Source organism: Apis dorsata, unplaced genomic scaffold (genome assembly GCF_000469605.1).
Source record: "Apis dorsata unplaced genomic scaffold, Apis dorsata 1.3 scaffold_169, whole genome shotgun sequence".
Taxonomy (NCBI): domain Eukaryota; kingdom Metazoa; phylum Arthropoda; class Insecta; order Hymenoptera; family Apidae; genus Apis; species Apis dorsata.
This window is the reverse complement of record NW_006263457.1, coordinates 180,630-200,994: the sequence shown is the minus strand read 5'-3', so window position 1 is coordinate 200,994 and position 20,365 is coordinate 180,630. Positions and strand designations below refer to the sequence as shown.

Here is a 20,365-nt window from a genome sequence, read left to right as displayed (position 1 = left end):
ACATTTTATTATCTGCCACGTTTCCTGACTGTTGCGTTGTCATAATTGTATTGCGGGAAAAGTTAGCCGAGTGTAGTTCGAGCACGGTGTTAGCCGTGTTGACAAATTTATTGTATTAACTGAACATGCAAATACTACGACAATTAGATGTGCACCCAAAAGTGCGCGAAGAAGCGGATATTCTTGTGCGAACTTTCAGTGGTGCCGTTGGTAAAGCGTTTTTTACTTGTCAAATCTTAGACAAGTATCGCTTGTCAATTTTATTAGCTTGCAATAAATTATTTAATGAATTATGTTGATTTTCTTTGATTGTCAGAGTTACTAGAATTACTAGAAAATTTTTGAATCGTTGCATGTAATTTTAAATATAATATGATAAAGAGATGTTGTTAACCTCAACTGGGAACAATATTTAACAAATTTAGAATTACTTTCTTATTTCTTAAATTAAATACTGCTTATCTTATCTTATCTATATCTTATATAAAATATAATTGATTATAATTATGTTTTAAGTTTTCAATATTGTATTTGGTAAAAGTTTTTATTACATCATAATTATTGTTTATATTTGTTATCCAGCATAAATAAAGTTTATAACCTACATTTATTTTTTGTGTACAATTGTTTTCCAGTGACAATCATTAGTACAATTATTATGGGTATTTTGTTTCTATCTGAAGTGAATTATTATCTCACTCCAACATTGAGTGAAGAATTATTTGTAGATACTTCAAGAGGTTCAAAATTAAGAATTAACTTAGATATAATTGTACCTACAATATCTTGTGATCGTAAGTGTATATATATATATATCTTATATACACAAATATATAATAATATTAATAAATATATTAAATATATTACAGTTTTATCTATAGATGCAATGGACACAACAGGTGAACAACATTTACAAATAGAACATAATATATTTAAAAGGCGTTTAGATTTAAATGGAAAACCTATAGAAGATCCACAAAGAACAGGTGATAATAGAATGACAATAATATAAAAGATAAATATTTATAATAAATAATATAAAACTAATTAATTTTTTATTTATTTTAATATAGATATTACTGACACAAAAGCACTTAAAACAACAGCAAAGGTATTGAATTATTTATCATTATTACATATCTGTTATAATATAATAATAAATATAATTTTGTTAATTGTTATAATATAATTTTGTTAATGCTATTAAAATTTAATAATTTTTTTATAGACATTAGAAAGTACTACAGAGAAAATATGTGGAGATTGCTATGGTGCTGCTAGTGAAATTATCAAGTATAATAACGCACAAAAATTTACATATAATTTATGAAAAGTTTTTATATAATTAAATTATTTTTGTAGGTGTTGTAACACTTGTGAAGATGTAAGAGAAGCTTATAGACTTAAGAATTGGGCACCTCCTGTACTAGGAAATATAAAACAATGTCAAAATGATAAATCGGTGGAAAAAATGAAAACTGCTTTTATTCAAGGATGTCAAATTTATGGTTATATGGAAGTAAATAGAGTAGGTGGAAGTTTTCATATTGCACCAGGAGATAGCTTCTCTGTAAATCATGTACATGGTAAAAAAATATATTACTATTGCCAACATAAATTAAATTATGTAATATTATGATATTTTTCATTTTGCTTACAGTACATGATGTCCAACCATACACATCAACACAATTTAATATGACTCACAAGATTCGTCACTTAAGTTTTGGATTAAATATTCCAGGAAAAACAAATCCTATGGATGATACCACTGTAGTTGCAATGGAAGGTATGCCCTTGCTTCGTAGAAATATTTTATTGAGAAATTAATAGAATATTCTGACTACAATTTTTTGTATCCTAAATGTCAAACGTAACATTCTTCAAGTACTAGCATCTTATTCCACTTCCAATGGCCATGAATGTTCCAAATGTTCCACCACCTTGAAGCATTGCTTTTCCAACGTTGTTTATCAATTCCCTTCCTCTTAATCCATATCTGATAATAAATATATCATTAGCTATACTTTCCAAATCATTATTAATATTTAGTCACAATAAATGAATATCCACCTAACAATAGAATATCCCCCAAATAGAACACCAGATGCCATTCCAACACAAAATCCAATCATAAAACCAAGTTTTACCCTATCCCAGCATGAAGGAGCTTGTTGATACATGCCTGGTACGGCCGGCATTTTCTACGAATATAATTTATATAAAAACATTTAACCTTATTTCTTATAAAAATGCCTCACAAATATGAATTATGATTCTCTTTTAATGAATTTTATATATAATTAACTTTTATTCAACACAAAATTTCTAAATTATCTTTAACACATTATAAATTAATTGTCCCTAACATAATTCGAATAAATTTTATTTATTTTGCACTTAGAGAAATTTATAGATGCTCGATATAATTAACATCACTCACAATTTAAATATTTGGTTTTAGAACTTATAATGAATATGTAATGCGTTTTTTTTTTAATGATTTTTCGTGTTTTACAACTTGTAAATCCTTAACACAATTCGTTCGGATAGTATAAGGAAGGTGCCATGTTAGTTTCTTGATATAAAATGGCTACTTTTCCTATTTCCGTTTTGTATGATTTCAATAGTGGATTATTTAATTAATATATAAATATTTCGATCAAATAGTTTTTTATAAAATGTTCTTTTACTTTGAATTTTAAACTATGAAATTATTAGATTTTAAAAATATATTTGTCATTATAATTAAAAATCCTATATAGATATTTCATTGTTTTTGTTTCAGGTGCGATGATGTTTTATCATTATATCAAGATTGTACCTACAACCTATGTTCGCGCTGATGGCTCTACATTATTAACAAATCAATTTTCTGTAACTCGACATGCTAGACAAGTTTCTTTATTTAGTGGAGAATCAGGAATGCCAGGAATATTTTTTAATTATGAATTAAGTCCATTAATGGTAAAATATACAGAAAAAGCAAAATCATTCGGTCATTTTGCAACGAATGCTTGTGCGATTATCGGTGGTGTATTTACAGTTGCTGGATTGATAGATTCATTATTATATCATTCACTCAGAGCAATACAAAAAAAAATAGAATTAGGAAAATATAACTAAAATTCAAATCAATTTATAGATTTGAAAAATATTATAGAATATTTGAAGATATTTTGTACGATGAATAATAATTTAAATTATATAAAATAGTAAGATCAAATAATTTGATCTTTTATCGAATATATTATTAAAAAATGAAAAGGAAAAACTACTGATATAATGATATTATAAGTTTTACAAGTTTTTTATATTGTCTTAAATAATATTGGTACAACAAATTAAATACTGATGTGTAAGATATATGAAATTGTACATAAAGGTTTCTAGAAATGTATAAAAATATCTAATATTTAAGTACAATATATACAATAAAGATTACATTGCTATAAAAAAAAATATATATATATGTTTATGATTAAATAATTATATTTATTTTAGTTATATTAAAAAGACTTTAAAAAATCATTGTAAATTTTAATGGGAATTTTTGCAATTTTTTCACAAAAATCAATATCGGTACCTGAAATTAAATCAAATAATGATACATACAAAGGTTTTGTAGGATCATATTGATTTCTTTTTAATTCTACTAAAACTTTATGCCTTCTTTCAAGTCTACTTTTCCTACAAATTAAAATTTTTGGTTCTGTACAAATAAAAGTATGTGATAATCCCATTTCATTATGCAGATAATCAAAAGTTTTTACTATTTCTGTCTTGGCTAAAATAAAAGCAAAAAATTTTTTATATTTAAACAATTTAACAAATATTATATCAATATTTAATAATTATATTCATATTTTAATTACCACGAATCCATACACGTGGTGCTTTAAGTAAAATATCCTTTGTTTCATATATATTAAAACCCATTTCCTCTTTTACTGCAAATGTACTTTTTTTTATACGCTTCATATCATATGTTATAAGTTTTGGACATTTTACACTTAAGATTCTTATTTGATGACCATTTAATTTAAAAGCATGTTGAAAATATCCTAATCTTTTGTCTATTTCTTGTGCTTTAAAAGATAGCCAAGGAGGATGTTTATTCACTATCCTTTCTATCATTTTTACAGAAAAATTATGATATCTTAAATATCTTATTCTTGTACAAAGATCATCTATATCTTCTTTAAAGATCTTAGGATTTCTAGTAATAAAGTATCCAAGATTTTCTGGAGTTACACCACAATCGTGTAAAAATTGTATATATGGTTTTATATTCTTGTCAAAATCTAAACTTAAAAACATTTCTAGTACTTCTTTGTCTCTTTCTATTTTATATAATTCAACTCCTAATTTGACTAATTGCTGAATTGTATTTGATTGATCTGCGAATTTTGCAAAATTATAAGTTGGTGTTATATAAGGTTCAATGTGAGACAAATCTTCATTGCAATGATCAAATGGTCCTGGTAATTTTTCATTTATATCTTCCAAACTATCATTTAAATTATAATCATTTGTATTTAAAAATTTAATATTATGTGATTGTTCTAATTCATTATTTATTTTTGTATTATTATTTTCAATATTTTTATTATTTTCCATAGTAGTAACTGTAGCATTTATCTTCTCAGAATCCATATTATTAATATTATCGTTACGCTTTTTAATATCAATATTTGATATTTTATTTTTAACTATATCTACCGTAGAACAATTAAATAATTTGGAAGTTTTAGAAACATTTCGAAAAATGAAATTCGAAATTTTACTGACATTACAGTGCTTTGAATATAAAAATATACACATTCGTGAAATCATATTCTATAATGAAAATTATATTATAATACACAAATACACAATTTTTTAAAAACTAATAAATATTAAAATTAATTTCTTTGTAATATTTATACCGTTTTTATACATAGGTATAGATACAGTATAGAAGTACAAAATAGGTTATTCTTTCTATCATTATTACAAACAAAATCAAACAAGGTTAGATTTCTTCTATAATGATTTTTTTTATTTTGATGTCACAAATCGCGATGTAATTAGTTTAATAAATACAATATACGATTGCAATATTATAGAAATATTACAAAATTTCTGTTCGTTACAATTTAAATTATGTACAATATTACAATATTAATTAATATTCCAGATTTATTTTTGACTAATTAATTTTTATTTAAAATTCTTGTATTATATTCTAATATACTTTAATTTGATTAATTTTTATATTTTATATAAATTAATTTTGGTAATTTTAATTTATTGTTTTATATTTTTAGAGCTTTAATATAAGAAATACAATTATGCAGTTATTAATTCAATTTTTCGCGCGAATTTGAATGAATAAAAAACTACATTGTTTGAGCCAATTAGAAAATCATTTATTTTGAATGGTTTAAAACTGGACCGTTTCAACCAATCAGAGAACAAGTAAATAAACTTTTGGCGGGAGACGTCATTTTTCTGTAAGAAATCGTTGTGACAAGACGTGTTTGCAATTCTATCGGTTTGTTCTAGTTTATATATATTATAGTTTTGTTTTAAAATATTAATATTTCTATTTGTCATTAAATTTATAGATTAATGTCAGCTTTTTTTTCTTAATAACTTATTGGATATTAATTACGAAATTAATCGAATTTCTTTATACTTTTTTTTTTAATTATCTTAGATTATTAGATTCTAATAGTAGTTTATATTTCATTTCTGAACAAATATTTTAGATAGAATTTTAAATTCAGTTATTTTAATTCTGTTAATAACAAATTTTATTTATTTAATTTTCTTTTCAAATTATTCGTTTACTGTAAAGATAACATATGACAAAAATGTAAAGCATGGATAACGATTTTTCGAATCAATTTTACGGAAATTTGATAATGTAAAATTTATTTTAAGATTATACAAATATTTATACGCAGATTTCTAAATTTCATTGCTAGAAAAAATTAAATAAAATTAATACTCTTCTTTAAATATATAATCATTTTCATATTCGTTTCTTATTCATTTTATATAAATCGTAAAAATTTATAAAATGTAGCATTTATATATACTATTATATACTATTATGTTATATATACATGACATAATCATTTTATTATATTTAATTTTTTTATTTTTATTAATAAAAAAACTAACTAAAGATTAATTGGAAAAAATTTTTAAAAAATAGCAGTATTTTTCTGAACAAATATTTTAAAAAATATTTTACTTATTTTTTTTTTTACAAATTGCCATTGCCTATCCTCAATAACATAATTTTATTTACAGAGAATTATTTTAATCACGTGCATGTAATAGAATCGATGTTTGCAATGTAAAAGTATTTTTAATATTTTTTAGAACTCTTATTAATTAAATTTTTTTTCCCATTTAGATTTTATTATTAATATTTTACATTTTCATAGCGTAAAATATTACGTTTCAATGAAGATATAAAATGTTAATATACATATGAAAAAACGTATGTATGTACATCTCACATAAAGTTATATACAATTAGATTAAGATGTAATTTAATTTTTCAGATTTAGATTATCATATCGTTTTTCCTTACAATTTCTTTTGTTATTTGTTTTGATCAAAATTTTGAAGATTTTGCAAACGTATAACAAAAGAAGAATTTATTTGAAAATAAATTTTTGCAATTAAAATTAAAATTATTATTTGCTATGTAATTCATAATCGTATAATTTTATAATGCAGAGAAGCGGAGAAGAAAGAGAGAGAGAGAAAGAGATAAAAATTTAAATTTATAAATAATTTTATTAATAATTATTTAATTATTATTACTATAAAAATTTTTTTATATAATATTATTTTATATAATATTAAAAATAAAACAAAAAAATATATGATACGAAGAAATATTTTATTACTCAAAATTATTCACACATTAAATATTACATCAGAAAGAAGTTGTTTATTTATATAAATATATAACACAAAGAATGACTGCATATAATATATTTGTAATATTTTTTAAGATCTCGGTTCTGAAAAAAATTATATTCATTCACACAGACATACATACTTATACAATTAGAGCCATTATCATCTAATTATGCCGTTTTTTAGTTTTTCGTAACAAGCAATATGTGTTACAGTAGTAAGTACATCGGTGATGTTTTAAGAACATTAATTAATAATCAATATTTCAACACTAAAATAAAAATAGAGAAATATCGGAATGTACCTTAATATAAGATAACAATATTCTCTCGAGAATCAGTAATACTTCGTGATTATTAAATTGCGTGCCGATTCGCAATTTAATACAATATTGATATTAAATAAATAACTTATTTTCGAGATTTTGAATTTACATTCTAATTATCGATATATGTATATACGGCATAAAGTTGGAAGTATAGTTAACTGACAGTGAAATTAATTAACTTGAAGTACAGTGATAACAAGTGTCGGCAGTAACGTTTTAAAAAAATACTATGTTGAAAATATTCGTCGAATTTTACAATGCCGTTATATACGACTCTACTTATAGAGTATTTTCCATTTCTCATTGTTGTTGGACTAGAAATATTACTCCTGTTTTTCTCTTGCAGCAGTGCCATTTGTATTTATTGATTCATTTCCTATTTCCTGATTTCTTGCTTGTTGTCTTAATTGCGCTCTTTTCAAACTGGTCATTAATTGACTAGACTGATAAAGCCAACTGGCCTAAAAAGTCAAATAAATTATAAATAATTCTAAAACTACAACTTATCTTATTATTAATCTTATTGAAATTTTATATCTACTTACAATCATGATCATACAATTCATCAAGATAGGCACAGAGAATACTACAGATATAAAGAGACCATTGGAATCAAAATATTGCTGTCTTGAGAACAACCTATTGTAATTTTATAAATTTATTATTTAAATTTTACTACTTGAACTGAATATATTTATAAAAATATTATATTTATTATAATTTTAAGATACTTACATCCAATTAGATGCAGCAACTTCATTAATACTTTCAGAAAAATATACCAGAAGCACTGCAACAAACATATTATTAAAATAATCATAAATAATAAATGAATTATTCTGTATTGATTATATTTAATATAGAATATAATATAATAATCAATATGATATATACTTACATAGTGCAAGAAATAACATAATTTGAAAATTGGCATGGTTTCGTGTCATCAATGCAGTCAAAGTAACAGCAATGTGAAAAGTTAATAATAATGCAAGCCATGGATCTCTCCATTCAATCTGTAATGATTTGCAATTTATTTGCAAATGAATAATAATGAAGCTATGTTCTCTCTAAATTGATATTACATAATAAAATGAGAATAGTATATTCAAAGACACAAATGCTATTAAAAAAGCAAAACATAAATTTGCAGTATTTCATATATATTAATTTTTAAAATTATCTATCTATATAATTTATATATTATATTGCATAATATAATCTTGTAAAATCATAAATCATTTGTACTTGATATATTGCGAAAACGTATCAATATCACGGTTGTCTGAAACCACGCATAATAATATTAAATATTCAGAAATAAAATACAAAAATAATGAAATCATATTTAAAATAAACAATGTTATGCTATATATAAAAAGTAAATCTTAAGTGAATTAAATATCATTCGATTTATTTCTGATATTTTTTTTAGATATTATATGCAATCGAATAATGAAATAAATACGTACAATGACGAAACAATGATGAGTTAACATATACGTCAATGTTTTGATATTTTTTACCGGTTATATTGAAAATGAAAGTTGAAAACGAAAAAATAGAACGAAACATTTCGAACAACTCAGGTATGTTTAAAGGAAATATCCAGAAATACCAGTCATGGACAAAAATCGAAATTTGCGTAGTAAAATTAAAAGTGATTGTTGCACTTACACTTTGCAAAAACGGTAAAATACCATCGATTGGAGATGGTGGATTTACTTGATCTTCCGACATTGTGTTCTTGATAAAATTCGGGCCACGGCGCCCTATTGTAACCTTTTAATCGACTTGGACGCCAACAGAAGAAACGACCAATGCCAAATGCAGATACATGCCGCTAACACGGCAACACACTGGAAAAACAAATATCACAGAGGAGGAAGGATTTTATTTCTTTTTCTTTGTTGTTGCTATCTTCTTTCTTCTGACGCATGCAAGCGACTTAATGAAGTTTAACAAAATCATATACATTGAAAATATTACATATATATAAAATTCACCATGTATATGTAATATATATATATATATATATAAATATATGCACTGCCATCTGTGGTTATACAATAGAATTAGAAGAAGTAGTTATAGTCGATAAAATATCGATAAGACGCACTCTTTTAAAAATGTGCATGATAAAAAAAATTAGCTTGAAAATAAACATAACTGATTCAAAGCATTAAATTTTTGTATGTATAATAATTTTCCATTATTCTATCAATGAATATAAATTATAATTGATAAAATATAATTCTATCATATAATTTTAAAATTCCAAATTTTAAATTATAACAATGATTTTCTTTTATATATCGATCTGATCAAAAAATAAAATTAATTAATAAAAATATGAAATTTTAATTTAAAACAGTCAATTGATTTGATTATATTACGAAATTTATTATACGAAAAGAAAAATTGTTTCACATATTGAAATCATATATTTGATTACATTGCTGCGCATTGCAGATATAGATGCAGCAAATTCAATATGACACCTAATTATTGGATCTTAATTTTATAATCATTTACATATTGCATTTCAATATTGTAATTTAATGAATTAATAATATTATTTAATTAATGATAAAATATTTAATTCAATAATGATATTACATGAACATGTTGTTTGGAATAATTAAAAAAATTAAATTTAAATAGGAAATATTAGAAAGAAACTGATATGTTTTAAGATTATTTCGAAGATGAATTTCTATTTTTTATAATTGAAATTTATTTTGAACATATTCTATATTTATTTGTTTTAAATTTGTTGAACATACATATATCACATGTATTTATAAATGTTTTGTAAAAAAACGGATAATATCTATTTATTGTTAAATTAAACATGATAAAAAGAAATCTAGATTAAAAATCTTTTTGTTATTTAAGTATTGTAATAAAATACTCAGATAAAGATCTTTTTATTATTCAAACATTAAAGTTAAACGATATCAATTTATTCTCTTAATTTAGAAATATCGTATTTCTAAACTGGCACGAAAAAAAAAAAGATTTAAGAATGTAAAATTATAAATTCTCTATAAATAATTATTAATGACGAGTTATAAATATTACGATTGTTAAGATTATAATGATCTAAATGCGATAATTATCCATCTAAAAGAATAATGTTAAGATAATATTATCATAACATAAGTATATCGTAAATAAGCTTTAAAATATAAATGTTATTTTCAAAAGTTTTTGTTAATTTTGATTAATTTTTAATTGTGATTTTTTCATATAATTTAATTTTCTTTGCTATTATTTTCTATGAGTAGTACAATGACATAGTTATCGTAATGTATTTAAAAAAAATGACTGTGAATCTTCTAAATCTGGATGAATAATTATAATATATTGAACTTTAATTATATATCTCATCCATAGCATATCGTTAGTCAGAGATTTATGATTCACGAAAGAAGACTATAGTCGAGAAAGCGAGTTTGTTTAAGTAAATATTCTATCGACGAGTAATTTATTGACAAATATTATATAATATATATTGAAATTGATTGATAATTAATTTTTTAATTAATTTAAATAGCTACTTATGACACATCTTTACACATCTTGTATTTTACTCATATAAATGTGAAAGAAATTGATTATAGATGTTTATTAAAAATATACAAGATAATTTGAAGATGAGATTAATAATTTAAAAATATCATTAGATATTATTTATTAATGATATTGAATTTTTCAAAAAATTATAAATTTATGTTGCATATTAAATAGATACAATTATTTTTTTTTTTTTTATATTTAACATTATAATTAAAAACAAAGTCATCAAATATAATTGATATGATATATATAATCCATGAAATGTAATTAAATAAATTTAATCTAATTGTAATCTAATTATTATTCGATGTATAAATTTTCTTATTAATGAGAATTCAATATAAATTTTCTTGATTGATTTATTTGAATATTGAGTGATTATTATATTTTAAAATTAAATTTATAAATAATAATCATTTTTTATGATTATTTCTTTTAAGATTTTCCCTTATCTTTAAAATATTAATGTATCGATGTGGCATAATGACGAAATCGAGAGTAATTAAAAATTAAAAATCAATTGCTCGAGAATACGAAAAAAAGTGCAGAAACTTGCAAATTCAGAAAAAGCTACGTACATAATATTTTACGCAATCACATGTACAAAAAACACATTTTGCACTCATCGTATAACTAACAAACAAGATTACAATATTATATACATTTTCATTTATAAAATATAAATTTATATTAACACGTTGTGCATCTATCAATTAATTTTCAGTCAAAAATAAAAAATTTTTCAAGATTATATTTCTAAATTTTCCATATAATCAACAATTCATATTTAAGAGGGAAAAGTTTGACAAGTTGATACTTACTCTTTCTTATTTTCCACAGTGCAATGAATTTTTGAAAAATTAAATAAAAATCTCTTCTCATCATCAATTTCAATATCTTAATTACTTGAGATTTGTATTCTCGATCCAGGTTAGAATGACGCGATCAATTTAGAAAATGAAAAAAAAAAAAAAAAACTCTCGTCTCATTTTCAATCGATATTTTCTATACATCTTCTATTTCATATTCAATATTTTATTCAATTTATAAACTCGTTTGGGAACACCGCTGCCTTTTACCTTTATCCCCCTTTATCAAGATGAGATCAATTCGACAAGATGACGGAGAGATCCTCCCCCTTTCGATTACGCCTTATCAATTGATGACTCGTCGATGCATGTATTTACGTGTTTCTGGCTGACGACTTTATCAAGCGGCGCATATAACTGCATGCCTTGTCTTCCACCAGTATATACAGTATAAGCAGCATGAAATTGACCGGTAGAACAGTCATGAAATCGAGCCGTAGCTACGTGACGATTGGACTTTGAGCGGTCAAAGATTGGATCGAGATGGTGGACAAGAGAAGACCTCCTTCTTCTCGTGCGAGATATATTAGGTCACAGATATATTGTGGTCGTCCTGCTATGAGGATCGTTTCGTGATCGTAACGTGTTCAATCATCGATCGAAATAGGAAAAAGGTGAGGAAAGATGTCGGAAAATATGCCGTTTGACTTGGATTTGAAACTCCCGGGACCGGAAGCATTGGCTGTCGCCAAGAAAGAGCTCAGAGAGACGGAGGAGAACGTGAAAGAAGGCCTCGCCAAGTTGAAGACCTATCTCGAGGGTGAGTTTTCGGGATTCGTTTTCTTTTCTTTTTCTTTTTTTTTTTTTTTTTTTGGTAATTTTTTGATTTAATTCAATTCAATTCTTTGCTAACTTTGTCGGAGAAAATAAATTTTAAGTAGCGTCGTTGGAAAGAATTAAGAAGATTTTTATGTTTTTAATATTTATTGACATGCTTTTTGTTTTTGTTATAATCTTTTTCGAATGTTTATAAACTTTCATCGATCGAATCTTCGAACGTTTAACGTAAAAATAAAATTTTAATTCACTCGAAATATAAGGAAATTTGTTGAAGAGTAAAATATCTAAGTATATCATAATTTCTTTTGAAAATCGAATATAATTCGTATCAATAATACGAAATTAAAAATATCGTCGATGATATATCGATAATAAGTCATTTCATAATCTAAATGATAATCTGCGATTTTCATTTGCCTTGTAAAGGAGCGAAGTGTTTTTGACGTCAATGCTTTTTTTATTTATGGAAATGTTTAATATATATTTGATATAAATAAATTATATATATTAAAAAATATATAAATATATATATATATAATATTAATATAATATAATATATAATATATAATATAAATATATTATAATATTAAAAAATATATATAATAAAATTTTAACAAAAGTTTTGAGAGTCGTTTCGTAGTCTTGTACTTTTGAATAAAACAAATCAAACATTTTGTATTATCTTTCTTCTTCCTCTCGTGCATTGATGATAAATTATCTATATTTTTAAAGCGTACACTAAATGATATTATATATATACATATATAATAACAAACAAGAGAATTCAATCAAATATAAAAATATTTCATATATTTCATATATATTGTTATTGTATCGTTAAATTTATCTTTCTTTTAGAATTTTTTTTTTTTCTTTTTATTTTGAAGCATATCTAAATAATATAAGTATAATATATAATATAATTTATATATACATATTTACACACATTTACATACATCATAAATATTTTCTCACAATTATAACGATTGATTACAATACAAAGGATGATATTGTTTTAAATTTCATTTAAATTGTAAAAAAAATGAATAAATAATGTAAATGAATCAAAAATCTTTTATTCGTTTTTTTTTGGAAAAACATATCGATATTTATGCAAAAAAGAAAAAAAAAAGATTAAAAAATAATATTTGTTAATTTCAAGAAAACTTTTTCATTCAGAATTTCGTGTTAGAATTTTTTAGAAGTAAACGAGGTTCTAAAAGGTTTTCGAAACTATAGAAATTTATATCATGTGCATAAGAACGTCAACTTTGGGGTCACGTTCGTTTCTTAGATAAGAATTTATCGCTATGGACACAGTAAGACGTTAAATATTTTGTTTAAACGATAATTTTCTAAAAAACATCGAATAATGTAAATAAAACCTGCAGTGCTACTTGAATGAAAATGATCAAAAATCGCGGATAAGATCGATTTTAAATCCGTGGTGATAACCACGCCACGAACCTTGGCCATCGAACGCTGACAAAAGATTAAAGAATCGGCAATAATCAACAATAAGATAAATTTCCAATTGCATTGGCGTAGAATCGTGATTAAGATGATTCCGTTATCATATGTAATGTCACAAGTATAATCACAAAAACTTTTTTTCGTTACAATTTACAAATCCTTCTTGTGAAATGGCAGTTTGATTTTAACCGAATCTTTTTTTTTTTTTTTAAACATATAATTAATTCGTGATATCAATGTTATATATAAATAAATAGCGAATTAAAAATAATATAGAAAATATAGATTCGTAATTATTCATCGTAAAAAAATTTTCTCTAGATATCTCTCGAAAGATATGAAATTGGAAGATATGACGAAGATATATGTTCGACTACTTAAAATTTTATTTGAAAATCATAATGGAGAATAAAATTAGAGAGTTATTTCCGGGAAATAATTAATAATACCTTTACCTAAATTTATAATACCTTAGATCCGATAAAAAAAAATATATAACACGATTATATAAAGTATTACGTTATTTTACTAATAGAATTATCTCTCTGATAGTTTTTTAATCTATGACAATCGTTAGAAAATTATAAATGATAAATTTCTTTTGCCAAAGTATGATAGGGCTTTATCTCAGTATTCTAAAGTCAAATGAGAGACGAAGAAAAAAATATTCTCTATTTTGAAGCTTTTTTGACACATTATATCGTTTTTCTATATAAAAAGAAATATATACGATTATAATTGATGATAGATAATTCTAATCACGATCTTCGTTCAGTAAATTTCGTTTAGAATTTTGCAAAATAATTTTTTTTTATTATTTTCATCCTCGATTCCCCGTTTAAATTTCAAGACTCTGTTATCCAATATTCTATCCCGTTTCATGATTCCAGCAACGGAATCGTTGCAATTTCCTTAACGAGGAACACCGAGACAATTTCCTACGGAGGGAGATGTTGGCTGCTATCACGCGAGGACAATTCGATCTTTCATCGGTGAATGAAATGAAAATTATTCTAATGATATACAGTTTCGATAAATGTTGGCAACTAATGAATTTCAAGTATGATAAATTTTATTGAATATTTTTTTTCTCTTTTTTTTTTTTTTTGAATGAAGAAAAAAAGATGATTCTTATTTTTTCATAGATCAAATTTCTTCAAAATTTATAGTATATGGAATTTTGTTTTATTCGTGATTATTTATAAAAGTTGTCAATAAATAATTTATTCCATTATTATAATTTATTCCATTATTCAAATTTAACGAGATGACATTGAACGTATCGTGTGACATCATTCATCAATATCGATAATTTATCAGTTACTATTATTTATCAGATTAATATTAGTTTATCTTCGTAGAGAATACTTTCAGTCACTTATAGCACGAATTATAAATTTCTGTTCGCATTCGTACGTATATTTACGTATCACGTACATCATATGTGATACGAAATCTCGGTATATAATCGAAGATATCGTCCATTTTGGATTGAAAGCAAAAAGAAGAAGAAGAAGAAGAAGAAAGGAATAAAATATAATATAATTTTACTAATCTATTCATTTTTTTTTTTTTCAGAGGACAAGACACTCTACTTTAGAACGGACGAAGAGTTTCTTCTAATCTTTCTGCGACCATGCAAGTTCTACGCGAAGAGCGCGTACGAGTTGATGAGGAGGATCGCAGAATTCAAGGAGAAGAACTCTTCTCTTTTGAACAATCTGATGCCAAACGACGAGGAAGTGTCGATCACCAAGCACAACGTGGTAAACGTGATCAAAGAGAGAGATCACAAAGGGAGAAGGATTCTCATAGTTAACTGCGGAAAAACTTGGAATCCGTCCGCTGTCAACAGCGACCAGATGTTTCGATTGTTTTATTTGATTCACCAGCTTGCCATGCTTGAACCAGAAACTCAGGTGTGTTTCAATGAAAATCGTCGACCGGAGAGGCTTTGCGTTTTGTAACGTAAACAACATTTATAATTATATAATTTATAATGCTGTTTACCTATTCGTGATTACGTAAAATAATTGCAAATTGTAACTGAAACCAGAAAATTATGTTTTTCCTTTATTAATTCAATGAAAAGAAAGAAAAAAAATGATTCGTGTTTCAAACTTTATTTTATTATTTTATTATTATTATATTGTTGAATTATTAAATTATTATATTATTATATTATTGTCTCTTGCGAAAGGAAAAAAAAAAACGATTCTTTTTTTAAAGATATACGGAAGCGTCGTGATAATGGACTTCGAAGGGATGACCATGAAGCAAGTGATGGGGATCACGCCGTCTTTTTGCATGAGGCTTCTGAATTTTATCCAAGATGCCATCCCCCTGCGTTTGAAGGAGGTGAGAATCTTGCGATTTCGAAGGATTTCAAAATATTTTATTCTTTGTTCTAGCTCGTTCATCACAGGATGATTGCGAATTGTGAAAATTGAACTTGAGATACTACCGCCTTAATTTTTATAATCAATTATAAATGTATAATATTAAGATATACGTATGTATAATTAAAGATACACATAGTGAAACAACCGCTCTTGTTCAACATGGTGTGGCAAATGATCAAGCCCCTCGTCAGGGAAAAATTGAAGAACAGGTTGTACTTCCACGGTAGCAAGATGTCTTCGTTTCACAATTACATTCCAGCCACGTATTTGCCGGAGAATTATGGCGGTGAATTGCCGAAAATCAATTACACTAGCGCCGATTGGTATCCGGTTTTGTTAAAGTACGAAGATAAAATTAAACGTACGTTTTTATGATATTTTTACTTTCATCTGGAATAAAAATTTTTATAAATGATCGAATTTTGTCCAATTTTATCTTCAATTTTTTTCAGAGTGGAACACGTATGGATTTCAACAACAATGAACGATTCGACAAATATGAATAAATTGACGACGATATTTCAACAAATTTAAAATTTATTGAAATAAATTTCTTCGTTCTTTGTGTTCGTAATACGATGTCGTACAAAATAGTTTAAGCGTATATCGATACCGATTTTTCTTCTATTTCTAAATTTATTAACGCGTTTATACGTGTATTTTTGTACGAAGAATCATTGTTTTTTATACGATACGTATGAAAAATAATTTTTTAAAAAAGATAATAATTGTAAGTGTGATCGATTCGTAAAATATTTTTTGATGCAAAAGATGCAAGAGTTAATAAGAAGGTTAATCCTGGCAATAAATAAAATTCAGTTTTTTCAACGCAGATCATGATACAGTAAAATTGATAAATAATGATTTCCTATTACACTTATTTTTAATCATTTATATATATATAATATTTTATATATATATTTTTAATCATTTATATATACGTATATATATAGTGTGTGTTCAACAAAATACATTATAATCGATATTATAATTATTGTACATATATATATAAAACTTAGTTCTCTCTTCTTCAAAAGTTATCTTATATCTTATAATGTATATGTTTACATGAAATTAGATATCAAACGATTAATTAATTAAATTTATTACTAAATAAAAATTGAATTGAAAAGAAAATTACTTGAAATGATGATAATACGAAATAAGAATCACATCATTTCCTGATTATTTCAAGAATCAAATATTATTTCTCATCATATAGAATTAATTTAATATTTTCTGTTTATGCAATTTTTCTGTTATGCAATTTTCTGTATTAAAGATCTTCAATTTTTACCCAATATTTCTCAATAAGAATAAAAATTGTTTATCATTTTATATATTTTTATATTCAAATGAAATTCTTTTTTATCAGAAACATGACAGAGAAAACAATTTTAATGAAATCACGATTAATATATTTCATATATTATATGCTTCACGGTTAATCAAAAATTTAAAATACTTAAACTTTAAAATAAATTTAGAATTTAAAGTATACACAGAGAAACAATAAAATATAAATAAAGATGAGAGACGATAAAACGCATTGTTTTTAATCGGGTTAAATTTTGTAAATAAAAATTTTTTAAATAAAATTTCCACTTATCATTGTGCGCAATAAGAAAAATATATAAAATAAATCGGATATCGTAATACAATATTTACAATAATTATAATCACAATTATCGAATTATCGATTTCATTTTTCTTAGTTTAGCGATTAAAAAGATTTAACATTTATTATTATTATTTATTATAATTACATAGCGGCGATAACATAGTACGATTTCATATTCAATCGTTTTCAATTTAAAATGAATGCTTCGAAACGAATACCTAACCTCTAACATACCTAACCTCTGTCATAGATTCCACAACCACATTCTCTGCGTCCTTAGCCACGTTCACGATCTCGGTCACATTCTACGATACAGTGGGAGAAACGCTTTCGCTTTCCAACCGATTTCCGAGTCGCTAGTCCTCCACCTGCTTCTTCAATCAGTCTTCAAGTCAACGTTGTCTCGGCAACGTTGGTATCCGGAATCCTTCAACCTGTTTCTCTTCAACCAGGCCGGTACCCTCCTTTTAGCCTCAGCCTCGATCCTCGATATCCGCGTATCTGGCGATTTTTCTCTCGCGTGAACACCGCGTGAAATGATATCCTGAGAGATTCAACCATTCAATCGGGAGGAGAAAATTTATTGTCTCGTGAGAATTATTTGATGCCAGTTCCTGTTCAGTGGTTCTGAATTCTAGTGTGGGATCGAGTTCGTTGTTTTTCGTCAGGTATGCGAATTAATTTTCCCATCCTTTTTTTTTTTCATCCTTCTTCCCTCCTCCCCCTCGCAATTGCTATCGAATCGTCGAGAATAAGGACGAATGGAATAATGAAATATGATAAATGGAATATCGAGAAATTTAACTTAACTCGTATAAATTTTCTTATTGTAATTGTCTAAACATCATCGGTTCAGTTTTATTTGAATATTTTCTTTCAAGGAAGAAAAAAAAAAAGGAAACAGAGAAATATATTACGCCACAAAGTATTATTATTATTTATTACTACACCGTGTTTTGAATGTTTAATTATCTTATCTTGTCGGTGGATCGGAATGAGTTTATACACACGTATAATAAAATATAAACGATTGAATGTACTTTACTCGATAAAATGTATTTTAGTTTTATTGAAGAAACAGATTGAACGAAGAAGAGGGCAAATATTGTGGTAATATATATTTATCGCGCGATCATCGAGAAACGTGAACCGCTACCGAAATTATTTAAGTGACAATATTTTTTCTGACTGAAGTGCAAAGTAATATTTCTCAAGATCGTTTCAAGTTTAATTCACGCGTCAAGTCGTGTAAATGATGAATCAGAATTTCAGGATTAGATAACGGACGATAAAAATATCGTAAACAGTTTCAAAGAGGCAAGGTTTCGAACAGGTTCTGCGCGTTTATTTTCATTTTCGCAAATATTTATATTTGCCTTACGCATTATTCTCGACCAGGAAATACTTTTTATACCACTCATTCACCAATCCAAAAGAGAAAAAGAAAAAAACGAGTTTTCGATTTCAAATTCGCCGCAACGAATCCAACGCGGCAACAACACTTGAAAACAATATCCTGTCGGCTCAAAAATCCGAGGATCGAATTGAAAAAAAAACGCGCAACGAGCTGAACAATGTTTGTATCCAATCTCGTCTCGGTATATCGAGACTGAGATCACCTCTTCTTAAACATTGTAATCGGTGTACGTTTCATTAAAAAAACATTATCGAGACGCGCAAGAATCGTGGACAAATGCAACGAGTAATAATCTTCTGAGGGGATCATCGAGGAAAAAGAAGGAAATAGATAATTCATCCTCGATAAATTCTAACTTCTTTATTCTTGCATGCTCAACAGATAAAAACCTGTTTTACCGAGGGAATACGTATACGAAGCAAGATGGAGGAAGAAGGAAGACAGGATGCGAATCGTGTCGATTCGAGATGGAAGGATGTGCCTTATCTAAAAATAGGCAATTTAATTCTGAAGGCAGATTTCGATGAGGGCGACGAATATTTTAGGGAGAAGGCGAGGGACGAGCTGCGCGAGACGCCCGAGATCGTCGAGCAATCTTTAAAGGACTTGAGGACGATGGTTAAAGGTAATGAAAGGGATAATGTTGAGGGGAAAAATGGCGGTGTTTCGATTCCATTGCCATCTTTGAGGCATCCCTCGATACGGATGCATAATCGATACGTTCGATCTTGGTTCGAAAGCTCGAGAAAAAAAATTCGTGCGAATCCTTTTATCCACTATTAGAATACTATTTCCTCTTGGATCGATTGATATGCGAGTTCTAGTAAATTATTTTGCGTAGAAGCAACAATGTTGGAAAAGTCGTAGTAGATTTTAACATAGAATGGAAGTTGATGAACTATATCGTTACTTAAGAATTAATTATTAATTATTGAATAATAAATTACGAGCGCGAATACCATGACTTTT

The 20,365-nt window shown here is 25.8% G+C and overlaps 6 protein-coding genes across 7 annotated transcripts in view; 3 read left to right on the top strand and 3 right to left on the bottom strand.

Moving 5' to 3' along the window:
- The first annotated feature begins 8 nt into the window (after positions 1–8).
- LOC102679012 (endoplasmic reticulum-Golgi intermediate compartment protein 3) lies at positions 9–3,462 on the top strand. Of its 2 annotated transcripts, XM_006614027.2 has the most exons (8): positions 9–210; positions 636–794; positions 870–986; positions 1,074–1,111; positions 1,229–1,293; positions 1,363–1,586; positions 1,661–1,789; positions 2,789–3,462. In XM_006614027.2, the coding sequence occupies exons 1-8, from the start codon at positions 126–128 to the stop codon at positions 3,124–3,126; spliced, it is 1,155 nt and encodes a 384-aa protein (XP_006614090.1). In that variant the 5' UTR covers positions 9–125; the 3' UTR covers positions 3,127–3,462. The 2 variants fall into 2 exon arrangements, with proteins under 2 accessions (XP_006614090.1, XP_006614091.1); XM_006614028.2 differs by lacking the exon at positions 636–794 and having other exon boundaries at positions 21–210.
- LOC102678894 (reactive oxygen species modulator 1) lies at positions 1,629–2,597 on the bottom strand. The gene is made up of 3 exons (XM_006614026.2): positions 2,444–2,597; positions 2,074–2,204; positions 1,629–1,999 (listed from the first exon to the last, which is right to left on the bottom strand). The coding sequence occupies exons 2-3, from the start codon at positions 2,199–2,201 to the stop codon at positions 1,891–1,893; spliced, it is 237 nt and encodes a 78-aa protein (XP_006614089.1). The 5' UTR covers positions 2,202–2,204; positions 2,444–2,597; the 3' UTR covers positions 1,629–1,890.
- On the bottom strand, positions 3,298–4,836 carry LOC102679241 (transcription termination factor 3, mitochondrial). Its single transcript, XM_006614029.2, has 2 exons — positions 3,876–4,836; positions 3,298–3,787 (listed from the first exon to the last, which is right to left on the bottom strand). Exons 1-2 carry the CDS (start codon positions 4,834–4,836, stop codon positions 3,510–3,512), a joined length of 1,239 nt encoding a protein of 412 aa, XP_006614092.2. The 3' UTR covers positions 3,298–3,509.
- A 2,097-nt stretch (positions 4,837–6,933) lies between these two features.
- Positions 6,934–9,284, bottom strand: LOC102679365 (transmembrane protein 18). Its single transcript, XM_006614030.1, has 5 exons — positions 8,930–9,284; positions 8,151–8,268; positions 7,988–8,042; positions 7,798–7,891; positions 6,934–7,713 (listed from the first exon to the last, which is right to left on the bottom strand). The coding sequence occupies exons 1-5, from the start codon at positions 8,990–8,992 to the stop codon at positions 7,576–7,578; spliced, it is 468 nt and encodes a 155-aa protein (XP_006614093.1). The 5' UTR covers positions 8,993–9,284; the 3' UTR covers positions 6,934–7,575.
- A 2,748-nt stretch (positions 9,285–12,032) lies between these two features.
- Positions 12,033–16,843, top strand: LOC102679492 (retinaldehyde-binding protein 1). The gene is made up of 5 exons (XM_006614031.2): positions 12,033–12,463; positions 15,535–15,875; positions 16,186–16,314; positions 16,485–16,719; positions 16,811–16,843. Exons 1-5 carry the CDS (start codon positions 12,328–12,330, stop codon positions 16,840–16,842), a joined length of 873 nt encoding a protein of 290 aa, XP_006614094.1. The 5' UTR covers positions 12,033–12,327; the 3' UTR covers position 16,843.
- Positions 16,844–19,819: 2,976 nt separating this feature from the next.
- The window catches only part of LOC102678026 (alpha-tocopherol transfer protein-like), a 5,165-nt gene continuing 4,619 nt past the window's right edge, over positions 19,820–20,365 (top strand). Inside the window, exon 1 of the mRNA XM_006614019.2 lies at positions 19,820–20,021. Coding sequence (XP_006614082.1) covers positions 19,820–20,021 — 202 coding nt within the window. The remainder of the gene's footprint in view (positions 20,022–20,365) is intronic.